Source organism: Prosopis cineraria, unplaced genomic scaffold (assembly GCF_029017545.1).
Source record: "Prosopis cineraria cultivar Desert tree isolate PC_DT_omini unplaced genomic scaffold, ASM2901754v1 PC990, whole genome shotgun sequence".
Taxonomy (NCBI): domain Eukaryota; kingdom Viridiplantae; phylum Streptophyta; class Magnoliopsida; order Fabales; family Fabaceae; genus Prosopis; species Prosopis cineraria.
This window is the reverse complement of record NW_026556315.1, coordinates 1-22,607: the sequence shown is the minus strand read 5'-3', so window position 1 is coordinate 22,607 and position 22,607 is coordinate 1. Positions and strand designations below refer to the sequence as shown.

The 22,607-nt window shown below is 35.4% G+C and overlaps 5 protein-coding genes across 6 annotated transcripts; 2 read left to right on the top strand and 3 right to left on the bottom strand.

The window, feature by feature from the left end:
* Window positions 1–330: 330 nt before the first annotated feature.
* LOC129298995 (mevalonate kinase-like) lies at window positions 331–3,677 on the top strand. Its single transcript, XM_054937430.1, is given in 6 exon segments — window positions 331–576; window positions 1,052–1,295; window positions 1,372–1,625; window positions 2,119–2,330; window positions 2,333–2,531; window positions 3,469–3,677. Coding segments are annotated over 6 exon segments (1,161 nt in total). The 5' UTR covers window positions 331–443; the 3' UTR covers window positions 3,588–3,677.
* A 787-nt stretch (window positions 3,678–4,464) lies between these two features.
* On the bottom strand, window positions 4,465–5,828 carry LOC129298994 (NADPH-dependent aldehyde reductase 1, chloroplastic-like). The gene is made up of 4 exons (XM_054937428.1): window positions 5,600–5,828; window positions 5,129–5,505; window positions 4,690–5,048; window positions 4,465–4,602 (listed from the first exon to the last, which is right to left on the bottom strand). Exons 1-4 carry the CDS (start codon window positions 5,720–5,722, stop codon window positions 4,580–4,582), a joined length of 882 nt encoding a protein of 293 aa, XP_054793403.1. The 5' UTR covers window positions 5,723–5,828; the 3' UTR covers window positions 4,465–4,579.
* Window positions 5,829–11,670: 5,842 nt separating this feature from the next.
* On the top strand, window positions 11,671–13,830 carry LOC129298999 (F-box protein SKIP23-like). 2 transcript variants are annotated; one of them, XM_054937434.1, is made up of 3 exons: window positions 11,671–12,559; window positions 12,774–12,979; window positions 13,567–13,830. In XM_054937434.1, the coding sequence occupies exons 1-2, from the start codon at window positions 11,750–11,752 to the stop codon at window positions 12,963–12,965; spliced, it is 1,002 nt and encodes a 333-aa protein (XP_054793409.1). In that variant the 5' UTR covers window positions 11,671–11,749; the 3' UTR covers window positions 12,966–12,979; window positions 13,567–13,830. The 2 variants fall into 2 exon arrangements, with proteins under 2 accessions (XP_054793409.1, XP_054793408.1); XM_054937433.1 differs by having other exon boundaries at window positions 11,671–12,979.
* Window positions 13,831–15,304: 1,474 nt separating this feature from the next.
* LOC129298996 (uncharacterized) lies at window positions 15,305–16,905 on the bottom strand. Its single transcript, XM_054937431.1, has 2 exons — window positions 16,499–16,905; window positions 15,305–15,500 (listed from the first exon to the last, which is right to left on the bottom strand). The coding sequence occupies exons 1-2, from the start codon at window positions 16,888–16,890 to the stop codon at window positions 15,305–15,307; spliced, it is 588 nt and encodes a 195-aa protein (XP_054793406.1). The 5' UTR covers window positions 16,891–16,905.
* Window positions 16,906–19,544: 2,639 nt separating this feature from the next.
* LOC129298997 (uncharacterized) lies at window positions 19,545–22,427 on the bottom strand. Its single transcript, XM_054937432.1, has 6 exons — window positions 22,263–22,427; window positions 22,127–22,166; window positions 21,676–21,756; window positions 21,119–21,305; window positions 20,020–20,287; window positions 19,545–19,928 (listed from the first exon to the last, which is right to left on the bottom strand). The coding sequence occupies exons 1-6, from the start codon at window positions 22,317–22,319 to the stop codon at window positions 19,722–19,724; spliced, it is 840 nt and encodes a 279-aa protein (XP_054793407.1). The 5' UTR covers window positions 22,320–22,427; the 3' UTR covers window positions 19,545–19,721.
* Window positions 22,428–22,607: the final 180 nt, after the last annotated feature.

Genomic DNA, 22,607 nt, shown 5'->3' with positions numbered 1-22,607 from the left:
ATGAAGGAACGCAAAGGAATGTGAGAATTTTTTTTTTAAAAAAGGACACGCGGTGCGCGTGCGTGCGGTCTTAAGCAGGAATAGCAGAGGGGTGCGTGGGCTATGACCCGTCCAACTCCAAAAAAACACAGAGGCTGGCCCACTACAACTTCAGAATCAACTCTCAAATTCTGAATCTCAAGCCCCATCCACCAACCACCGCCTTACACCACACACCTTCCTCGCATCTCATGTTCATTGCCCAATTAGTTACCCCACGCCCTCAAATTCGCGTGGCATTACTCATTCTTTCAACCACGACAAAATCAGAAATTTCTTTTTCTTTTACCATTTGCTTTTCAAAAATGGACATCTTGTTTGTTCTCTCGGACGTCCTTCTTAATGTGACGAAGAAGGATTCAGTGAAATAGTGAGTGTGAGCAGATCGGAGAGGAAAAAAGAACATGGAGGCTAAGGCCAGAGCTCCAGGGAAGATTATACTCTCCGGCGAGCACGCTGTGGTGCATGGATCCACTGCTGTTGCCGCTTCCATTGACTTGTACACCTATGTATCTATCCGTTTCCCCACTCCTTCCGGTACCCTCTCTTTCCCCCCTTCCGTTGGCGTGCGAGTGTGTTTGAAATTTTGGAGCGCGATCCCGTTTGGCGTTAGAGTTGCTCGGTGTTTATCTTTTTCCTTGAACCTTTTGAATTTAATTCAACCTGATCGAAATTTTCTTTGGCAAAACATCATCTGCACTTTAATGCTGCTGTTCATTGGAGTTCAAATATCTTTTTGCTATTTGGGTGGGTGGGATGTACTTCTGTTTAATTTTCCAAGAACATTGTTGATATAAGATGATTGAAAGCAGAATGTCTTAGCAAAATGAATTTTGGTGGATGATAACAGCTCGAGCATTCAATATGATATTCCTCTCGGAATGAATCTTTTTATCCAGTACTAAACTGCTACCATTATTTCTTTAGAAATGAAAACAACTATACTAATTTTTGGCTAACTGATTCCCTGAATAAATACGGATTCTCATTCACTTTGTTTATATCATCTTAGACAACGACGATATGTTGAAACTTCAGCTCAAGGACATGGGATTAGAATTTTTCTGGCCAATTAGTAGAATTGCAGAAGTACTACCGGAACCACGCAGTCAACCGTCTTCAGTGCCTGTTTCATGCTCTGTGGAGTCTTCCAAATCAATTGCAGCTCTAGTCGAAGAACAAAATATTCCAGAGGCGAAAATTGGACTTGCTTCCGGAATTTCTGCCTTTCTCTGGCTGTATTCATCTATTCAACGGTGTGAGCCCAATTTTAACTGTTAAATTCCTCTCTTTTTTCCTTTGCTGTTCTGATTGTGTCGTCCCAAAATGTAGATTTAAGCCTGCCACAGTGGTGGTCACTTCTGAACTTCCTCTGGGTTCAGGCTTGGGTTCATCAGCGTCTTTCTGTGTGGCCCTGGCAGCAGCCCTGCTTGCTTGCACTGATTCTGTGAGTTTGGATGTGAATAACCAAGGATGGTTATCATTTGGAGAGAAGGAGCTTGAATTGGTAAATAAATGGGCTTTTGAGGGCGAGAAGATTATTCATGGGAAGCCGTCTGGGATTGACAACACAGTAAGCACATATGGTAAGGCGTAGCATTTGAGAAAATTTTAATTCTGACATTTCATCGTTGGAACTTGTCTTTCTGCATTTTTTGGGGTCATAAAATGACCACTATTTGAACCTTTTTATGTCGTTGATGAAAAACTTACTTGCATAGAATGAATTGGTACACAATTTGTGGGCTTTAGTAGGTGACCCAACAGTCTGTGCTGGTGTTGTCATAGATCATCAAGATTAGAATGAGATTTGAAGGTCAGACAGCCACAATAGATATTGGCTTTTGCAATTGAAAATTGCATTGTTGTATTTGGTGAGGGAGATTTCTACTAGCCTAACCCATATAAGAATCGAAACAGTGTTTAGTGGGGACCCCAATTTATTTTTATTGAGTTCAGATATACCGCGTGCGTCTACGTTGTTGTCAACATTTCTTTTAGATGTCTCGGATTTGTCTCATGTTTAAGACGAGTTGTTGCTGTTGATGTTTGCAAATGACTCAAAAATTCTCTTATCAGGCAACATGATCAGCTTCAGATCTGGCAACTTGACGCATATGAAGTCAAATATGCCGGTTAAAATGCTCATAACTAACACTAAAGTAGGGAGAAACACAAAGGCATTGGTGGCTGGTGTTGCAGAGCGGACACTAAGGCACCCGGATGCAATGTCTTTTGTGTTCAGTGCTGTTGATGCTATCAGCAAAGAATTGGCTCAGATTTTCAGTCACCCACACCAGATGACCTCTCTGTCACGGAGAAAGAAGGGAAGATAGAAGAGCTTATGGAAATGAATGAAGGTTTGCTCCAAAGTATGGGGGTTAGTCACGCTGCAATAGAGACTGTTCTTCGGACAACCCTGAAGTACAAGCTGGCCTCCAAATTAACAGGAGCTGGTGGTGGAGGCTGCGTTCTGACACTGCTGCCTACCTGTATCCTTCTCATTTTTTATCTTGTCTGTCTAGTGTCTAGTACTTCTGAGGTTCTCTGCTCTATTTCGGTTTCTCTGTTTTCTAACTTTTCCTTTATACTTGATTGATGATTTCTCATTATTTTGCTTATGCTTAAACGATCTCATATACGTGGCAACTTTCCTCTACCTGGAATGTGGATCTTCATTAGTGAACATCAGCATGTTATGGCGTGTATGTGCATAGTCATATCTTAGTGCATAGATACAAGTATTGCACGCACAGCATATAGGTACACTATACTAACAAGATCACCTACTGGAAACAGTGAAGACTGATGATCTCAAGAACTTTTGGGCCATGAACCATCAGTTTCCTCTCAATTTTCTCTCCATCAATTTCCTATCAATTTGAGGAGAGTGTGGGATTTGTTATTTAAAAAAAAAAAGAGAGAGAGAGAGAGAGAGAGAAGAGTGTGGTTTTGACCTATTAAATGAGCCTTACACACCCTCGCCTCTCGCTGCTAAGATCCAATTTCAAAGTTCATTTGAAACTTCATTTTATCTTCTTGTTTTTTTTTTTTTTAAACATTCCTTCAGCACTTTGGTCAAAACTACGTTACACTTCTAAATTTTACAATCCGTCTTGCCTTTTAGTCTTTTACTTCTTTTCTGCACTTGCATAAAATTTTATAGGTCTGAGAAAAGTCTTGGATAATTAGCGCACTGAAAAAGAGGAGAGAATTATCTAAGAGAAACTCTTAGCCAGGTTTTTGTCGCTGGCAGATGTATTAATGTGCATAAGCGAGCAAGTGGAGCCTTTGTTATTTTTATCTTTCTCCATCTGTTGTTAATTTCTTCTTGCGGAGTAAGTTAATTACGTTTCAGTGTCTTGATATGGATTCTATTCAGAAATATGTGCTTCTTGCGGTTCTTCTTCCTTGACAAGTCCTCAATAGTGCTTTCAGGAACTGTTGTTGAGAAAGTAATATCTGAACTGGAGTCTTGCGGGTTCCAATGTTTCACTGCCGGAATAGGCGGGAAGGGTGTTGAGATTTCCTTTGGGGTTCCATCCTGATTCTTTTTTCATTTCCGGGGAGCGATTTGACATCAATTACCGATGGACCTTTCAAATAAATAGCATGAAAATATATGCTTCTTTTTGCCATCATGTGCCTCAACTTGTACCTCATTATTTTTTTTCCTGTTTTCGTTCGCTACAGACTACAGGTTCTCCTTGCGACGACTTGTATCCTTCCTAGTGCTTTTGTTACAATCTTACAAGCAGTTAGTCGATAGTCGATGTTTCCCAATTTCTACACGTCCACTTTCTAGAGATTTCTGAGCGTTGGCATCTTTGAAGTTTGTAGTACTACCACTGTCCACAGTTTCCTGGATTATTTAGGCTTCTAAACCTTCTCAGTAGTTAATTGCCAAAACAGAAAAATCTCAGTTCTCGTCATCCCTTTCTTCCGTGGCCTGAAATTGGAATTTGGGAATTTCTGTGAAGTTTTTTTAAATTCTCTGAAAATGGAATCTGTAATTTTTTGGAACTAGTGAATTTTTGTGAAATTTGCTTCTTTTTTTTAGTATTTTCAATTATTTTATTATTTTTTATAAAATATAAAATCTTTTCTTTCTTTCTTAAGAAAAAACTTCAAAATTGGAATTTAAATCCGCTTATCATTTACATTGCGCTTTCTGATCCATCATCACGGTTTTGAATGTCAATGATCCATGAATAGAAACCATCTTCATAGCAGTAGGTTTTTTTCAAAAAAAAAAAATTCCAGGACCGCGCTTATCATGCCAAAGCTCGATCAAAACAATGTAACAAACTAGACTTCACATTCCACATTTTTTATTGAGTTAAAGTTCCATACGTTTCCCCCCACACACACGCACTTCCACGACGTTACATTACATACTGAACTTTACATGTGACTCACTTTCTACACGTGTACAAGTTCAAAAGGAAATTCGTCTCAACTACAGTGGTGTATAGCTAATAATGATAAAGGAAAACCCTCAGTTACATGATTATTTGAGATCGCAGAAATCACCCATGCTTCAAGCATTAACAATGGTCCCACCTGCGAAGCATAAACAAGAAAACATGTTAGGTTAGAAAAAGGAACCAAAGGACGGCGATGGCTAATTAATTAGAAGCAGAGTAATACCATTGGGGTGGAGGACTTGGCCAGTGATGTAAGAAGAACAGTGGTTGCAAGCGAGGAACACATAAGATGGAGCGACCTCAATGGGCTGGCCAGCTCTCTTCATGGGCACCTCCTCACCAAACTGACAGGTTTCATCCTCCTTGAAGGACGCAGGAATCAATGGAGTCCATACGGGTCCAGGTGCCACCCCATTCACTCTTATCTTCCTGCTCGCCAGTTGCAGCGACAGTCCCCTCGTAAACGCCACTATCGCCCCCTTCGTGGCCGTGTAATCCAGTAGCTTCGCACTCCCTTTGTACGCTGTCACTGATGTCGTGTTAATGATGCTGCTTCCCTCCTTCATGTGCTTCAACGCATGCCTATATCCAAACACCCATCATGTTGTTTATCAGCTATACCCAATACCCAATAAATCAGATAATAAGCGAATATATTCCACCTGGCCATGAAGAAATAAGCGAATATATTGGTTCTAAACACCCTGTCCAGCCTCTTCTCATCGATCTCCTCCACTGATCCAGCCTCGTACTGCTCGGCGGCGTTGTTGATCAAGATGTCGATCCTGCCGTACCTATTCACCACCTCGTCCACAACTTTCTTGCAGTTCTCATCGTAACCCACGTCGGCCGGTATGGCCATTGGCTCCCTCGCATCCGAAGCCTTAGCCCTGTTGATCATTTCAAGCGTGTCCTCTGCGTCTTTGTCCTCCTGTCCCTTCACGTACGTGAAGGCCACGGTGGCTCCTTCCAAGGCAAACAAGTTGCACACGGCTCTTCCTATCCCGGAGTCACCTCCCGTAATTAGTGCTATCTTCCCCTGAAAAACCACACAACAAATTAAACCAGTATCACCCGAGGGGGAAATTATTCTTGCCGGCCAACTTATGCGGAATTATTGCATATATATTTACTTGAAGCTTGTTTGATGGCTTGTAATTGGGGCTTGTGAATTGAGGCACAGGGTCCATGGCATGTTCTTTTCCAGGCTGAGTTTCTTGCTTTTGTCGGGGGAATTTCTGTTCACCGGAAGCCATCCTTACTCGCAAGCTTTTGGGAACAGAGGGGAGGATCTCCTGGGTTGATGAAGATGTGGCAGGAAAGCGACTTTTCAAGTGGGTTTTGGGAAGAGGAGGGAAAAGAACTCTGACTGTTAGAGAATCTTGAAGAAGAAAATGTGCGAGCAAACACATGCATGTAGGTGAAATATGCTGCCACTGCTAGCCCTCGAACCGCTTATAAAAGGGCTTTGAAAATGCCACGTGGTGATGGGTGGCAAAAGGAGGTGTCCGCGTGGCGCTTTGATCGCATGCAGAAGAGACATCTCTCAAAAGGAATAGTGGGGATCGACTCGTGCACCGAACTCGTGAATGTCCGTGGCACTGGAAGAGGTTGGAATTGGGTTTAGTTTGTCAAATAAACAAGCCTGGCGGAGAGTTTGGAAGCAAGTGAGAATATCATGTCGTAGAGCCATGCAGGATAGTAGTACAGTGGACTAAACCATCATAAGGGTCCATTTTGTAGAAAGAATGTATTTATTGATAGAAAGGAATGGGAAAAAAAAAAAAGGAAAGGAGGAGGAGAAAGGAGAAGTTCCACCGTGAGCATGTTTGGTACACAATGGAGCGAGCCGAAAATAGTTTAATGGGTAAATTTGTGTTTTGTAGGACGAAGATAGTGATATGATAGGGAAAATAGATAAAATGACTCCAGTGCCCTTAATACTGAAGAATAATAAAAGAAGGATCAAGATGCATGCTGGGGCTGAAAAATCCTTTCCAATAAATGCATTAAAAAAAAAACAAAGAAGTACCTCAAGTCTATCTCGTAATATTCTCAAATATGGAAATTTAATTTAATTCCTCATACTAATGCAAATAAGTTTTTCTTTGACTTGTGACTGATTAATGGGAATCATTATTGGATATTCAAATTCACTGGTCAAGATTTCAAAATGTGCCAATGAGAATATTTCTTTTTTGTTTCCCAAATATTCTCATAATCATATCTTTTAAAAATTTTTAGCACTATTTAAAAGGTATCCTCTTTTAAAAATATTTTTCATAGATACCTTTAAGAATTGAACTCTCTGAAAATTACAAATTTATGAGAGATAATTTTAAAAAATTATAATAACGGATATAAACAGTAAAAAAGCTTGTGGTTTGGGAACTACAAAAAAAGGGAAAGATAAAGTATATTTTAATTATTTAATTTTATGTAAATTTTAATTTAATTTCTTAATTTCATAAAGCATCTTTTTAGTCTTTTAACTCTATTATTATTAGTTTGAAATAATTATCTTTTGTGTTAATAATTATTTTCTTAAAAAAATTAAACTTAATATGTCAATATTTGATAATATTTTGTTAATATTGGAAAATTTAATATAAAAATTTTTAAATAAAACTAATAATGTTAGGGTAAAAAGATTAAAAAGATACATTATAAAATTAAAAAATTAAAATAAGTATTGTATAAAATTAAAAGACTAAATATATATCCTAGCCAAAAAATAAAGCTAGAAAAGGCAGGAAACAAATCACAATTATAAAAATTTAATGCCAACTATTTGCATTTAAAATGAGCACTGCTTTGCATAAAATAGGAAACAATTGCATGTAAGATGAAATATCCACTTTATATATTTATATCCATTTTTAAATAGGATAAAGTATATATTTAGTTTTTTAAATTTTACACAAGTTTTAATTTTAATTTTTTAATTTTATAAAATGTTTTTCTGGTCTTTCAATCCTAATATCATTAGTTACATTACAAAAAAAATTATATATTAAACTTTTAAATATTAACAAAATATTTTTAAATATTGACATATTAACTTTAATTTTTTAAAATAATAATGATTAATATAAAAAATAATTATTTAAAATTAATGGTGTTAAGATTAAAAGATTGAAGGGATATTTTATAAAATTAATGGATCAAATTAAAGCCTTTTATAAAGTTATATAACCAAAAGTATTTTAACTTTTTTAAATATGAACAAATTTTAACCACCCAGCATAGCTTAAAAAATGATTAATTCTAATAACCATGCTTTAAATTGAAAATTTTGAATTAAAATATTTTGTCATTAAAATCCTTCATCTTTCCCTAATTTAATACTCCCTTCATTTTCATATATAAGAGAAAATAATTATATCAAATAATTTTAAAAAGTTGGTCAATGATAATAATTGTGGTTCAAAATAAAAAAAATACTAAAATACTTTGTGTTTACTTAAAATAAGGTTGCATTAATTATTCCTCATTAATACAAATTATGAATTTATGACAGGTAACTTATGAAAATTGTAATAAATGATTATTGAGATTTATGATTTTACTTATAAATAAAAAAAACAATAAGTTTGATGACAATTGAAAGAACCATGGTGTGTGAATTATTTACTATGAAAACAAATCTCCTAATATTATTTTATTATATTTTTAAAGGAGTTAAAAATTTTGTTATTATTATATTATTTAAACAAGAAAAAACTAACAAATAAAAGCTAACATATAAGATGTATGATAGTAAATTAGTTATTACCTCTTCTTCCTTTCTAAACCATATAGATGATCATTAAAAACCCCTTCTCTCCCCTTCCTCTGAACCAAACATAGCTATAGAGTTCAATAATTAACTTTCTTTTTATTTCATAATAATCCTATTATGTTATTAGTGAGTTTGGAAGCCAAGGTGATAATGGAAAGACACTTAAGAACAGGGGTGGAGTCATGAATTTTTATTAAAGAGGCCAAGATGACAAAATATATATGATAATTAAAAAAAAGTTATACATATATCACCGACATAATATAAATATTTTAACAGATATATTTATACTCAATTTTACACATGTATAACAATATATATATATATATATATAATAAGTTTTGCTCATCGATTTTTTATAACATAAAAATCATTAGTTATTATGTCTACAATAAATATTTTAGTAATTTTCTTCTCATATAAATTATTATTAAATTGGTGAAATTTTTTTTATACCTATAAACATTAAATGATTTAAATACATTATTGAAATTTAAAGTTCTATTCAATGTAATAAGTTATATTACTTGCTCATTAAATTTACTATTTAATTTTTTTAATTGATAATTATGGTAAACAAATATATCAATGAATTAATAATGCTCAATTGTTATAAAATCTTTATGCCAATGAATTCGAATTATATCAGAGTAAAAATCATTCATATTATAAATTTCAACAGCATGATTATTTTAAAAAAAGTAATTTTTTAGAAGAACATTTTCACCAAAAAATATAACTTTTGGATAAGTGAATTTGTGATAGATATTAATATATCTTGAAATTTTTGTTGCAATGCTTAACAAAGTTTGTTAATGATAATTTTCACAATTTCTTTCATTAAATTTAAAATGAAAGCAAAATAAAATGATATCAATACTTTAACAGCATGTATAGCATTATCTTGTTGAAAATAAATAAATTCTATAAAAGATACATATAAAATTGAAATGAGAATTTTATCTAATGTTTCAAAACTTGTATAATATGCCAACTTAAAGAAGTCAAAAATATATAATCAATGATATTTTACTATAAAAAAATTTAAAAGTTAGGGGAGCTATAGTCCCTACTGATCCCTCCCCTCTCCACCTTTATTTAAGAGCGTCAAAGATAGAGAGAAACACTGGATTTAAATGGAGAAAACCATCGTAATGGCCAATGCCATGGCCGCCGAACCCTAATCCCCACCTATGTTGTCATGAATCTGCGTGAGCACAGCAGCAGCATTGAGAGCGCCAATGTTTGCAGAGAAGCGGAACCAGTTGAAGGAGGAGCTTTCTTCTCCTTCAATGGAGCGAGAGAAGGATGAGCTCACCCTATCGTCTCAAACATCATGCGCAATCTCTGGATAAATATATTTGGAACGGAGGGAGTACGTAGTACGTACCATGTGTCGAACCCAAACCTTCTTGAAACACCCGCAAAGAACATTCCAAAAAGCGTTGGGGCAGACTGGTAACATCATATGCAATCTCATTAACGGAAGTTCAACGGAGTAAATTACAAAAATATTACTACCTTCATTTTAAATTATAAATTACCTTTGAGAGAGATTTATCATTTTAAAATATAAAATATTTTAAAAAAAATTAAATTTTTATTAAATAAAATTATTCTAATATCATTCTTTTTTCTATCTATTTAATACTAATTATGTGTGGATTTAAAATTATTAAATAAAAAATATTTTTAAAAATTTATATTTTTATTTTAAAAAAATAAAGTTGTCAAGTGTATTATAATAAAGATCATTGGTATGTAAGATTTTATTTAAAAATATCTTATAATTTAAAATAAAAGGAGTATAAAAAGAAAAAAATTAGAAGGACCTGTTTCAAAATGTGACAACATTATAGTGATTAGCATATTAGTTTTTCCTTTAAAAAACAGGAAACTATATTAAAATTTTACTCGTCTTAGAAATCGGATGGAATGGGTATCATTGAGAAATGCTTTGATCCACCGTCCGGACCATAAATACTACATAGAACCGATACAGGCTGGCAACCTCCTACAAAAGAGAAGTCCGTATAGCAGTATTTTTGTAATAATTATATACCTTCTGTAGATCTTTTTAATTAGTTCTAATAGAAAACTCATTTCAAATTATAAAATATCTATAATATATTCTCAATAGCACCTTAATTTCATTTATCTAGCAAATAAGTGTGTCACATATGATAGCCGTCTTGACCTCTCAAGTATTATTTTGGATTCAATTCTTAAAGTTGTGTACAGAGAAACATCACTTATATATATATATATATATATATATAACCTCTTAAATAATGTTACGATTTATTGAGAAGTTATTCTTGTGATTATCAATTATAACGATAGTTCGAAAAAGGAGTTTTTAGAAAACAAGAGTGTCGCCTCTTTTTAATAAACACATTCTCTCATTTTTATTTAAAAACATTTCTAAAATTAAAGAAAAATATAACTTGTAAAAGTTACCGGACATGAAAGTATAGCTTTGAAAGGATATTGAATTTACTTTAGATAAAAAAGAAAGAAAAAAAAAAAGAAAGAAAACAAGAGCCTCACCTCTTTTTAATAAATACACTCTCTTATTTCAATTTAAAAACATTTCTAATCACTTTATTAAAATTAAAGAAGAATATGCCTTTTAAAAGTTACCTGACATGGAAGCATAACTTTGAAAGGATATTGAATTTACGCTAGAAAAAAAAAGTTTTAGAAAACAAGAGCCTCACTTCTTTTTAATAAACACACTCTCTTATTCCTATTTAAAAACATTTCTGATCATTTTATTGAAATTAAAGAAAAGTATAACTTTTAAAAGTTACCTGACATGAAAGCATGACTTTAAAAAAGATATTAAATTTACTCTAGAGAGTTTTAGAAAACAAGAGACTCATCTCTTTTTAAATAAACACACTCTCTTATTTTTATTTAAATTTAAAAGACATTTCTCATCACTTTTTGAAATCAAAGAAAACTTTTAAAAAATTACCTGACACGAAAGCATGGCTTGGGACGGCTATTGAATTTCCATTTGTGATGAAAAATGAAGCAGCGTTAATTAATTGCTTGCTCCCAAAGCAAACTCTCAAGATTGGACTTAAGGGGACGCGTGGTTGATGCTAACTGGCGTTGTTTATCAAAGGACTTGGCTTCTGTTTTTTTTTTTTTCCTTTCTCCATTTCCTCTTCGCTGTTCATCTCAATCTTTAAATTTATTTTTGAATAATTAAAATTTAATATTGTATAAAATTATTATTATATTTATTTTTTATAAAATTTTATATTTTAATAATAATTTTATAAAATATTAAATTTTAATTATTTGAAAATAAATTTAATAATTGAGGTGGAAAGTGAGGGGAAAATGGAGAGAAGCCAGCTCTTTTACGAAGGGCTATAAATCCGCCCTTCTGCTTCGGCTTCTCCTCAAGTGACAGTGTGTGGTCCGTTTCCATCAACACCAGCCAGCTTTTGTTACCTTGCAGTTTGGTGTCTCATCTCTCCTATTTTCCATGGATCCCCACTCCACTTCGTGGTCTGGTCTTCGCAGTGATTTGCTCCTCAACATTGCCAATCGCCTTGATTCTCGTATCGATCGTCTTTGCTTCCGTGCCGTTTGCTATTCCTGGCGATCCGTTCTCCCTACGCCGTCCCGGAGGTCCGCTTCTCCCTCTCCGCCTCTCAAGCTTCCCTTCCCAATGGGTTCCAACCCTCATCGGAATCGCAGACGACGTGGTTACTTCAACCTGGTCGAGTCCACTGTCTACTGCATTCAACCCCTCAAGAAAATTTCAGACACTTGGAAGACTTCCAAGTGCTGGCTCATTAGGATTGAGGAGACCAAGGAGCCTGGCAAGGTTCGCCTCATGGATCCTCTCTCCCGGCTTGAATCTGAGAACCTGTCTCCGCGTCTTCCTAGAGGCTTGAATCTCCTTGACTATAGGGCTTCCGAGATAACTAAGGTTTACGATCTTCGATTTGTGGGCAATAGTAAAATACCTGAATTAGATTTTCCTGAAGTTTTATCTGTTCACGTTATGAAAGTGGCTGTGTGCTCTGAAGGTGCTGGTTTTGCGGTTATGGCCATTGACACTGCTGGCCAGTTGAGTATTTGGAGAAAGGGTGATAAGAAATGGAATCGTATAAGCAATGGCCGGGAAGGCGCTTTTTATAATGATGTTGTTTACCATAATGCGAAATTTTATGCTGTGGATGACTCCGGTTTGACTATCTCGGTAGATTTGTCATTGAAAATCACACTAGTTACCCCAGCAATGACTCGTCCTGGTTATAATAGACACAACAGTCTAGCAAAGCGCTTGGTGAGTTCTCTTGGCGATTTATTCCTCCTAGATAGGGACTTTGATCCTGAGAATGAATTTCTTGCGGGCTTTAATTCTGATTCCGACGAGGATGTTCTCCCCACTTATTTTCATGTTTATAAACTGAATGAGGAGAAACGCAAGTGGGTTTCGGTGAAAAGCTTGGGAAATAGAGTTATGTTTGTTGGCGATCATTGCACTTTCTCTGTTTCAGCTCAAGAATATCGTGGGTGCAAGAAGAATTGCATTTACTACAACGAACGTGGCTCCTTTTGTGGTGATCTCGTTGAATATCATCCCGGCGGTGATGCTGCATTGTTTGACATGGATGATTGTTCTGCTAAGATGCTTTCAGGAGTCTTTAGCTATTCTGGACTTTTCTGGCCTCCACCATCGTGGATTGTGACGGGTGTTGCAACTGTGAGATCCTGCCTTACTACAATCATTGCACATCATATTTCTTGAAGTTCGTTAGTCCGTTTATTTCTTATATATAATCGCCATTATTTTTCGATGGCTAGTATCTGTTGTAGACTCCAAATGAATCTGTAAACACTATACTTGGTAGATTAATTTGTTGCTAGTCATTCACGTGCATCATGCCCATGATTTATCATTTACAGTTTGGCTTAAATATGAAACTGAAATAACTCAAGGATACCCCTCCACATTTATATTGTTTTGTGCTCGAGACTTACAACTATTACACAAGCGTGCGAAGGAACAAGTGGTCGTGATAAGTAATTAAGTATTGAATGGACTGTTTACACCGAACTTGGTATGCTTATTGCTAATTACTCTTGCGCTTCTGTGTAAAGTATTTCTCATTTAGTTTGGATTTAATACGATACTGAAATAAGTTATGTACTGTATCCCCTCCACCTTTGTAATGTTTTGGACTTGAGACTTTGCAAGTGTGTGTGAGATCATTGCATTCATGCATGTTGTCTTTTTCCATAGATATTTGAAATAATTAATAGTTAATTTGCCTCTTGAATGGATTGCAGAGGTGAACTAGCTGTTTAGACAGTTTTCGCATTTTGGAAGACGCTGAAGACGCGCATGCAGGTGGCAGATGGGTCCTTTTTGTGTTTGAATTAGCGAGGGCTACTTTTTGTTCTTGTGATGCTGTGCATATTTGCTGAATTCTATGTTCTGTTGGTGCTGCTTGTCTTATGTAAGATGGTGTTTTTGGGAGTGACTTTGTATATCTATTGTATGTAATAGCACATGAGTATTTATAACTGGTTTGCTGATTTTCGTTTTCTCTATATTTTATGCATGCAAACCGGACTAGCTTGCAGCTTGTTGCACATATAACATGTTTTAATTTTGCACGCACGCTTGTTATTGCATTGACTGGTATTGTTCCCTTTTTAATTGAATCATTTTAGGTTGCAAAGCAATATTTGCCTGGTCTTCGTATTTGGTTGACTGGAGGAACTAGATCTAAAATTCAATCTAAGAAACGTTTTTAGGGATGCCATGGTTGTGTTTTTCCATAAATCAATTATACTTGCATAACTCCGTTCTTGATGAAGTCGTTAGCTTCTTATTATCAATTTTCAAGTTGAAAGCATAATGTGTTGTTAAAATTTTGTGCTGGTTCAAGTGTCCCCTTGCACCACTCTTCTTTCTTGCAAAATTGGGTATGTAAATTTTCCCCAACCAAAATGTTCAGCGCATTGTGTGCTGTTGTGTATTCATTCATTTAAATATATATACTCTCGTTTTTACAACAATTTGAATATGTTCATTTATTTGAACTATAATAAAAATATAATAATATAAATTTTATTTCTTTCTTTATTTTATTTTATTTATCTATCTGTTTTTAGCTTCATTTAAATGTAAATAGAACAAAACAAATTTAATAATGTTATATGCAATTTTATTAATATTTACATTCTAAATAAATTATTCAAACATTTTTAATTTTGTTAAAATTAATTTTAAAAAAATAATACATTATGTTGTAACATAATTAACTACAATTAAAATTAATTATATTAATTAGTTTTTTTATAATTAATTATATTTAATTAAAATCCAAACGGATCCTTATATGTTACACTTCGTAGGAGTTGAATGAATCTACAAGGGTATAAGGCGCGGCAATACTGCTGTTTTGCATTCTATTTTTAGATTGTTAATTATGATATTAAAATACATTTATATCTTAATAATGCACAGATGAAATTGAGTATGGAGATCGGAAAAAATATCTCGAAAGAAGGTACGAAGAGAATCCAAATACGATTCATTATATATATATATATATATATAATTGAAATAAAAATACTGTTTATTATTATTTATCTCATAATTTGTATTTATTTAAAGAAAGACTATATATCCCGCTTCATTGCATGAAATAAAGTCTAGTTGGAAGAGAAGACTGGACGGCCACAGTGATGCTGAGAAGCTTTTGGGGAAATGAAATGAGCAAAAGTATTGAAGTGTCTATTTGGGCGGCGACATTGTGTTACTTTTAGACTTAGAAATGCGGGCTTGATGCAATCCTTGTGGGCGCATCCAAACATGAGCTGAAAGAAATGAGTTCATTGGATTGAATTGTTGGGTTACGTGGAGCACCGTTTTTTTTTTTTTTTTCAAATGAAAAAGTTGATACAATTCCCTCCAAATCTTCGGCTATGTTTGGTAGGTTTGAGTCAGAAACATAGAAACAGAAACGAAAACGGAATTGATCTGAAAATGTGTTTGGTACTATATAATCATGATTTTTTAGAATCTCGATTCTGACAAATTTCTTGAAATCCAATTCATCTCAAAACCTATGGAATCCAATTCTGTATGCCTTTCCATCTTCTCTCTCTTCCATCTCTCCATCTTACCCTTGCCTCCCTCCTTCTTCATGGGCTTGTTAGGTGCCAAAGCAAGGACCTCAGCTATCAGTCTGCAACATGTGAGAGAGGAGCACCTGCAGGAGTTGTTCGCATAGGTGTGAGAGGAGATTTGGTTGGAGGTATGTCGATGCCGGTGCTGCAACAGGTGATGACGGTGGAGGTAATGATAGATTTTAGATCTGAACACCAAGAACAATGAATCTTTTCCATCTCCACCTTTGAGTAAAAATCACTGCTTTCTACTTTGCCATCATTGTTACCTTCTAGTTTGAGTTTCACTGTTATGGTTCTGGTTCAAGATTAGTACAAATGATTTATGGGCTCTTGTCATTTTAGCTATAGTTCCCTTTTTGGTTTGAAGGAGATAATAGAATTGTTGGAGCAAGTATGAAGATTGAAATAGGTTTATTTGTTTGGAATTATCCCACCATCACTCCTGTGTGACGGTAAGAAGTGGGTCGTGAGTTTTTTTTAGATGGATCGTGAGCTTTAGGGGGAGTTACAGGTAGTAAGGTTATAGACATGAATGTTTTTTTTTTTTAAAGAAAAATATATCAAGGGTATTTTGGACCTTTGATAATACAAATAATTCTTTACCACATAATATAATTAAATTTAAAAACACACACACGCTCAACAAACAAAGTCATAAAAATCTTAAAAATAGAACAATTACATAATCACAAAGTGCCAATCCCTCCGCTTCCCTTGTCCACCAGACCACCATTTTTCTTCGTTGCCACCGTCTAACGGAGAGCGTTTAAATCCTGTTTTTTATTAATTTAAATGAAAAAAATAAATTGGTTTGTAATGTGTACCAAATAAAATTAAGTAGTAGTCATTACAAGAATTTATGTGTGGTAATAACAACAGAACCAAAGGCCTAACTACTTTATAAGTCACTTTGTTATAGCAAAACCGAACAAGGAGAGACATTTCACAAGCCGAGGTATCTATACAGAAGGGTCAACCTCACCAACGAGGTTACTCTAGCAATCCTAAGTTAACTCGGATTCCTGAAAGATCTGATATATATCGTGCTTTTTGCCCTCACAGAAGCTTGAAGAACTACCTGTTGTGCAAGGGATCAGGAGAAGAGGGCACCTCTCTTTCAACGTTTGCGAAAGAGGTTCCATCTTTTTCACCGCCAAAGCTTCTCTTCCGTACTTGAAATCTGATTGTATATTCCGATCCCTCTTTTGCGTGTCGAGCTTCCAAGACCTTGTGATTTAAACCTGAAAGAGTCAATACTATCAATAGAAAAACGCTCCATTTGAGTCCTGCAAATCGACATGGCTTCTCCACAGCCTTAAACATAAGCAATCCTCCTCCTTTGACGTTATTTGGTCCAGAGATGGGAAAGAAGAATCTCAGATTTCTAGCAACGGTTGTATGATTCACACACCATAAGAGGAAGAGAGAGGAAGAGAAAGGAGTAGAGACTAGAGAAGAGCGATGACGCATCCACAATAAAAGTATCTCAAGTTGGAAATGTTTGTTAGACTGGCAGGTTGAGGCATATTTAATATGTGGGGTTTTGAGTTGTCCCCCCTCTCATGCTCTCATTTCTAAACCCGTAGCTTTATTCATCACCACGAGGGGTCAAGCTAGCATCTCTCTCTCTCTCTCTCTCGAGCACCTGGTATATGGTACCCTGAAGCAGCCTCTCTACAAGTTGTGAGAACTTAAATGGGGCCAAACAAGTCCACATTGAGGCATAACAAGCACATAAGGGTGGGCGTCCCTAATCACTTATACTACAATATTTTGAGACTCAAACTCGAGGCCTATGATGATGCTGTAATAACTCATTTAATAGCATCAGAGCTCTTGTTCAATAAAGCACACCGGCGTAACTACAGCGTACATGAATCTGTGTCTTCAAGGAAGTAGATGCCCAATTCGAATCTCTGTTCCTAACTATTTTATCTTTAATTTATCTTTTTTTTTTGTTTTTTTTTAATGTAGCAGCACGGAAGAATTAATTTTGTGAATTACTTAACTCCATTATTATATTGCATTTGGTAACTTTCCAAGCTAACAGCTGATTTGTCAAAGATTAGCCGACAATACTCCAAAAAAAAACACGGTTCAGGTTTGACCACTTCAGAAAGCACCGGCTAACATAGTTGATTTTAAAGCAATTAAAGCCACAGATATGAAGGGGCGGTTCGGAACTTGAGTTTGTGCATTGATAATGAAAGGTGGACTATAAACAGTCTTAGCTTTATTTATCAGGCAATGGCAGTGCATTAGTCAAATAAACGACTTGATAAGTCCAAGCTCAACCTAATCCTGTCCATCACACCAACCCAATTCCATGGTCAAGACTCGACTCTTCCTTCTTGTGTTTTTACCTTGTGCATTTTACTTTACCCTGTAAATCTGTCGGTGCTATTTTTGCAAGTCCAATGAAACTTTTTTCGTACACGGGAACGCTAGTTTTTCTAGTTTGGTGTCAACATATTATCTTCCACATATGCAGTTATACCAATAAAAACGTTTTGTTTCACTAGAGAAAGACGATGAAAATAACATTTTATAAGGCTTTTCGAAAGCCTAAAATAAAAAATTTTGCTTCAAGTCATTTAGGCCATTGGTATTTGGTACTGTGTGCCGATTCATTTTTCTAGGAACAGTAGTACTTGATTTATTTTTTAAATAATATTCGTATTATACGATATAAATGCCTCACAAAACTATGGCATTTGCCTTTGGGAGCAACAACACAAAAGGGAATATTTTAACTTGTGTGATGTTGGGCTTAGGTTTCAGGCGATGCCTTTGTAATGGGGAGTTTGTTTCTTCCTTTGGACTAGCTTGTGGCAGGTTTTTCATTCTGTGATGTCACGTCGTTGGGATTTGCTGAAGCTCTACTCGTGTCAGAACTATGTGAAACGGAAGTCACCCACCTCTTCCGAGTCTCTTTCTCTCCCTCTTCTCAATGAATTTCCATGATAATATATTGTAACCCTCGCAAATAAAGAATAATTAAACCCCATGGCCCTTTGACCAAAAAGAAACCCCATAATCCATCTTGAATGCATTGATTTAGGACGAAATAATCCTTCTATGATGACTATAAATAGGCCTTTCATTTCTTTGCATAAACATCCAAGAATGGAATTTGAATATTTTCTAAAGTGAGAGCTTTCTCTCTAATTTCTGTGCCACTTTGTTGCTTAAAATTGATCTTGTGACTTGTAGGAGCTTCGTTCGATTAATTTATTGCCATAAAGCTGTGCATTTTGGTTTGTATTATGCTGAAGTTTTCTAGAAAGAAGAGATCTGTGGCCTGTGAAGAGTGAAATCTAATTGGTGCCGTTTATAAAATATCCGGTTAATTGTGTTCCCTGAAGTTATAAATTGTGGTTGCCTATAAAAATTGGTAATTTTTTTAAAAAAGGAATTGGCTAATAGACGGAAGTGATTCAATTATGAATTTTACACCGAATTAAATGAGCACAAAATAAGTTAGACATATACACCTGGTCATCGAATGAATTTGAATTGCAATTTTTGTTTGAATTGAATTTTCTTAATAGTCAAAGTAGATACATCATTTTTCACTTATCTAGCAATGTTTGATACTCTGATTACCAGCTTCCAGCTAGATTTTAAACTACATTTCCAACCACACATAGGCCTTTTTTCAGGTTAAACTTGTACCAAACCAATGTGCATTCAGAGCTATAAAAATTGTTTTCATGGCATCATGTAACTCAACTAAAAGGGATTATGCTAGCTTAATTAGTAATCTCAAATTCATAAGCACTGTATTAAATACTAATTTGGAGAGCTTTGCTGCCATTATAATTCTACCTAAGTCAGCTCATGAATAATGAATAATTGTATAAAATAAAAAATTCGTGGCACAACTCAGTCCTTCAAGTCTCCCAATTCAAGGTGAAATTATTCAGTAGCTCCCTTTTTTTTTTTTTGTTTTGGTGCGGCCAAAGCAGCAAGTCAGCAATAACGACGGTTTGCTTATATTTTGAAATTTGATTTTGAACACTTAATTTGATTTGATACTTCAAGCTTTAACAATGGACAACTCGAAATGCCCATCTACCGAGTAATTTGCTTTAATGGTCATTCCTCATAAAAGACGCAACAAGAATCGTCCAAACACGTATATACCTCATCTAGCCACAAATGAAAGAATACATGAGAGGTTTGATCTGTGAATTATATTTCAGCTACAACTTAACAATGAAGATCTAAACACCAAAAACACTTCTCTTTCTTTTCTTTATCTTTACTTTAATCGCACCATTTCTTAATGATAGTTCCTCTCAAACTGATACCGTGAAGAGGTAAAACTTTAGGACAACGGCAAGGGCAAGCTGCAATATAAAGATGCCAGCTACTATAAAGAACCACCTTTCACCTGCAGACATGATATGGGCGCGAAGGTTAAGTGCCACAAATGTTGCTGACATGAACCCAGCCACTCCTGCAATCACCCATCTGAATATGTCCAATGGCACAACTGACATACACTGCACGAAACAAAAGTTCAGGGGCTAAGGATGAAAGAGCCAAGGGGCGTACGTTCTCAAAAGGGAGAAAATTTTAGGAGCAGAAACTCACCAGGGCCGGAATGAAGACAAACAAGGAGTATCCATAGAGACAGAAGAGTTGGGCAAGTCCCGCTGGTGCAGAGAAGTATTTGAGAATCACGTACAAACAAAGAGGAACGATGATGACATAGCCATAAAACAAACCAGCGGACCAAGTCACCAGATTTATGTCATAATTCCACTGCTCCTTCTTCAGCTTGTGCGTCACATACGTGACAAATGTGCCAATTGAGGCTGCTACAAATATTAATGTGGTGCATATCCAAAATGGTCCATACCTGTGTATATTTACAGCAAAAATAAAAATCGCAAGCTACCACTCACAAGAATAATACAGAATTCGCATGTACATTATAAAATAATAACATGACTTGTCCTCCAATGGAACTTTGATTGCATAAATGTAGCCCAGCGATGATCAAGGCATTAGCACCTAAAAGTTTGAACCCTTTAAAAAGAATAGTAAAAACTAAATGGAAACCATTTGAGTAATAATTATAAGGGTATAATAAACATTATAACAAAGTGAAGGAACAGGGTATGGACAAACCAGACAGGGCCTAAGGAATCAGGCCATTGATGATGCTTCAATCAAGTTGCAGGGTTAAGGCTACACATTATTAGATAAAGCATTGGCTCACATAAGGAATAAAGTAAATGTGACTGCTGTAAACTGGACGAGTCTACCGTTTACAAAGTCGTCTATTTAACTAATGGCGGGATAACAATGTTGAAGAACGCAAGAACAATTCCGCAAATCGCAACAGACATGACCATTAATGATACAACTCATCACATATTAAAAACACTTGTTTCAGAAATATACTTCCAAAGGAAGTCTGAAAAAAAGCAGTCAATAACATATCCATGTCTAGAACAAAACTGGAAAAAGCAAGCTCCATCGCTCATGCATGATAGGCTTCCATCAATGTCTTATATGTCACTTTAGATTCCATGATATTATCATATTTATGTGCTCCGCAAAAACAAAGTCATGAATAATAAATCCATGTCTAGAAAAGTAATCAATAAAGTGAGACAAAATTGGAGCACTGGTATTTTTTATCAATAAATTAAATGATACACAAAACACAAAACAATCCACATACAAATCGGGGCTGTTTGCAGTTTTTTCATTGAAAGTTCCTCTAAATGGAAAGAATGAGTCTTTAATCCTCTCTAGAACATCCGCAGTGTCAACATCAAAGTACGGTTTGTAAGCACCAATAGTAAAAGTCCGAAACCAACTGCTCTGCTGTGCTTCCTCAGAACCAGATAAAGGTTTTGAAAATGTATCTGCATAAAGTGAACCCACCAAAAAAAAAAAAAACCATAAAAAATGCCAGAAATCTAAAAATCTCGACACATCCCCGCCTGCTTAACCTCACACGCAGTTCTAAGCTAAAGACTAGTTAAATGTGTCGGAAGAAAAGGCAACATGACATGGGAAGGGGAGGAAGAGGCTGGAACGGTGAAATTCAATGACTAACCCTTGTTCAAAATGGAGAAGCCACTAGGTATTTACAAAACAGGCTTTTCACGGACTCGGTTTTTTTGGGATAACATTTTCATGGACTCTTTCAAGAGAACTATGATATTGCAAATAATTATAACTTTATAATAATTAAACAGAAAAAGTAATCAGAAAATTAAAACTAGCACATACCATCAGCATCACGAGGCGGCCTCGACGCACCAGTTATCTTCCCTTGAGCTTCAGACGGAGGAAATGTCTGAAGATCTGAATCTGAAGTAATAAATTTTTCTCAAATGTAATAAAATAAAACCTCAGGGATGAAGATCGAAAGGAAATAATATCCATGCTAGAAGCGACTATATCGATCAAGTATAATCATGGTATTAAAACAATCTAACAAAACTAGTCTTACGAGCTAAACTAATTAGAGGTTTAGCTAAAATATTTCCAAAAGAGTCTGTTTTGATCTAGAACATTACTGCAAGAATGTAGGTAATAGTTATGCACTGCCATTCAAAGATCAGGAGTTTCGAGCAGTTCCAACCATGTAAACCGGTATATACTCCTTCCTGAAACCTCCCAGGCAAGAAAAGCGAATAGTATAAATTGGAAATGAAATTCGAGAAAACAACAGTTGTACCTGCGAACTTGACGGCGACATGCCCTTGATCTGGAACTGCCTGCCATATCAAACAGGGATTCCAGAGTGAGATCTAAAACCCAAACAGTCATAGGGAATCAAAAAAAGATTTTTAGGAATTGGAAGATAAACTCACAGGTACGGATCCAGAAACCTTTTGATTATCGATGGCCGTATAGTTTCCGGACATCATTTTTACAAATCTTGCTTCTTCCTATTCCTCCTCTACCTTACGCTCCCCCGGATCTCTCTTCCGCCAGTCACCCGCGTTTGTTTTATTTTTCCTCCAGTTTTGATCGACCGCTTTTTAATTTGTCTTGTTATATTCTTTTATCTGGAACGCTGAAGGCTGAAGCCACTGTTCCATTTGTCACTTTTGGAAGGTTGACGAGGAGCACGCGACTTTAATGGGCTGGTCTATGAACGAGGCCCATTTATCCTATTATGCAAAGACCCTGTAAGATGTTTTAAACGAAATAAA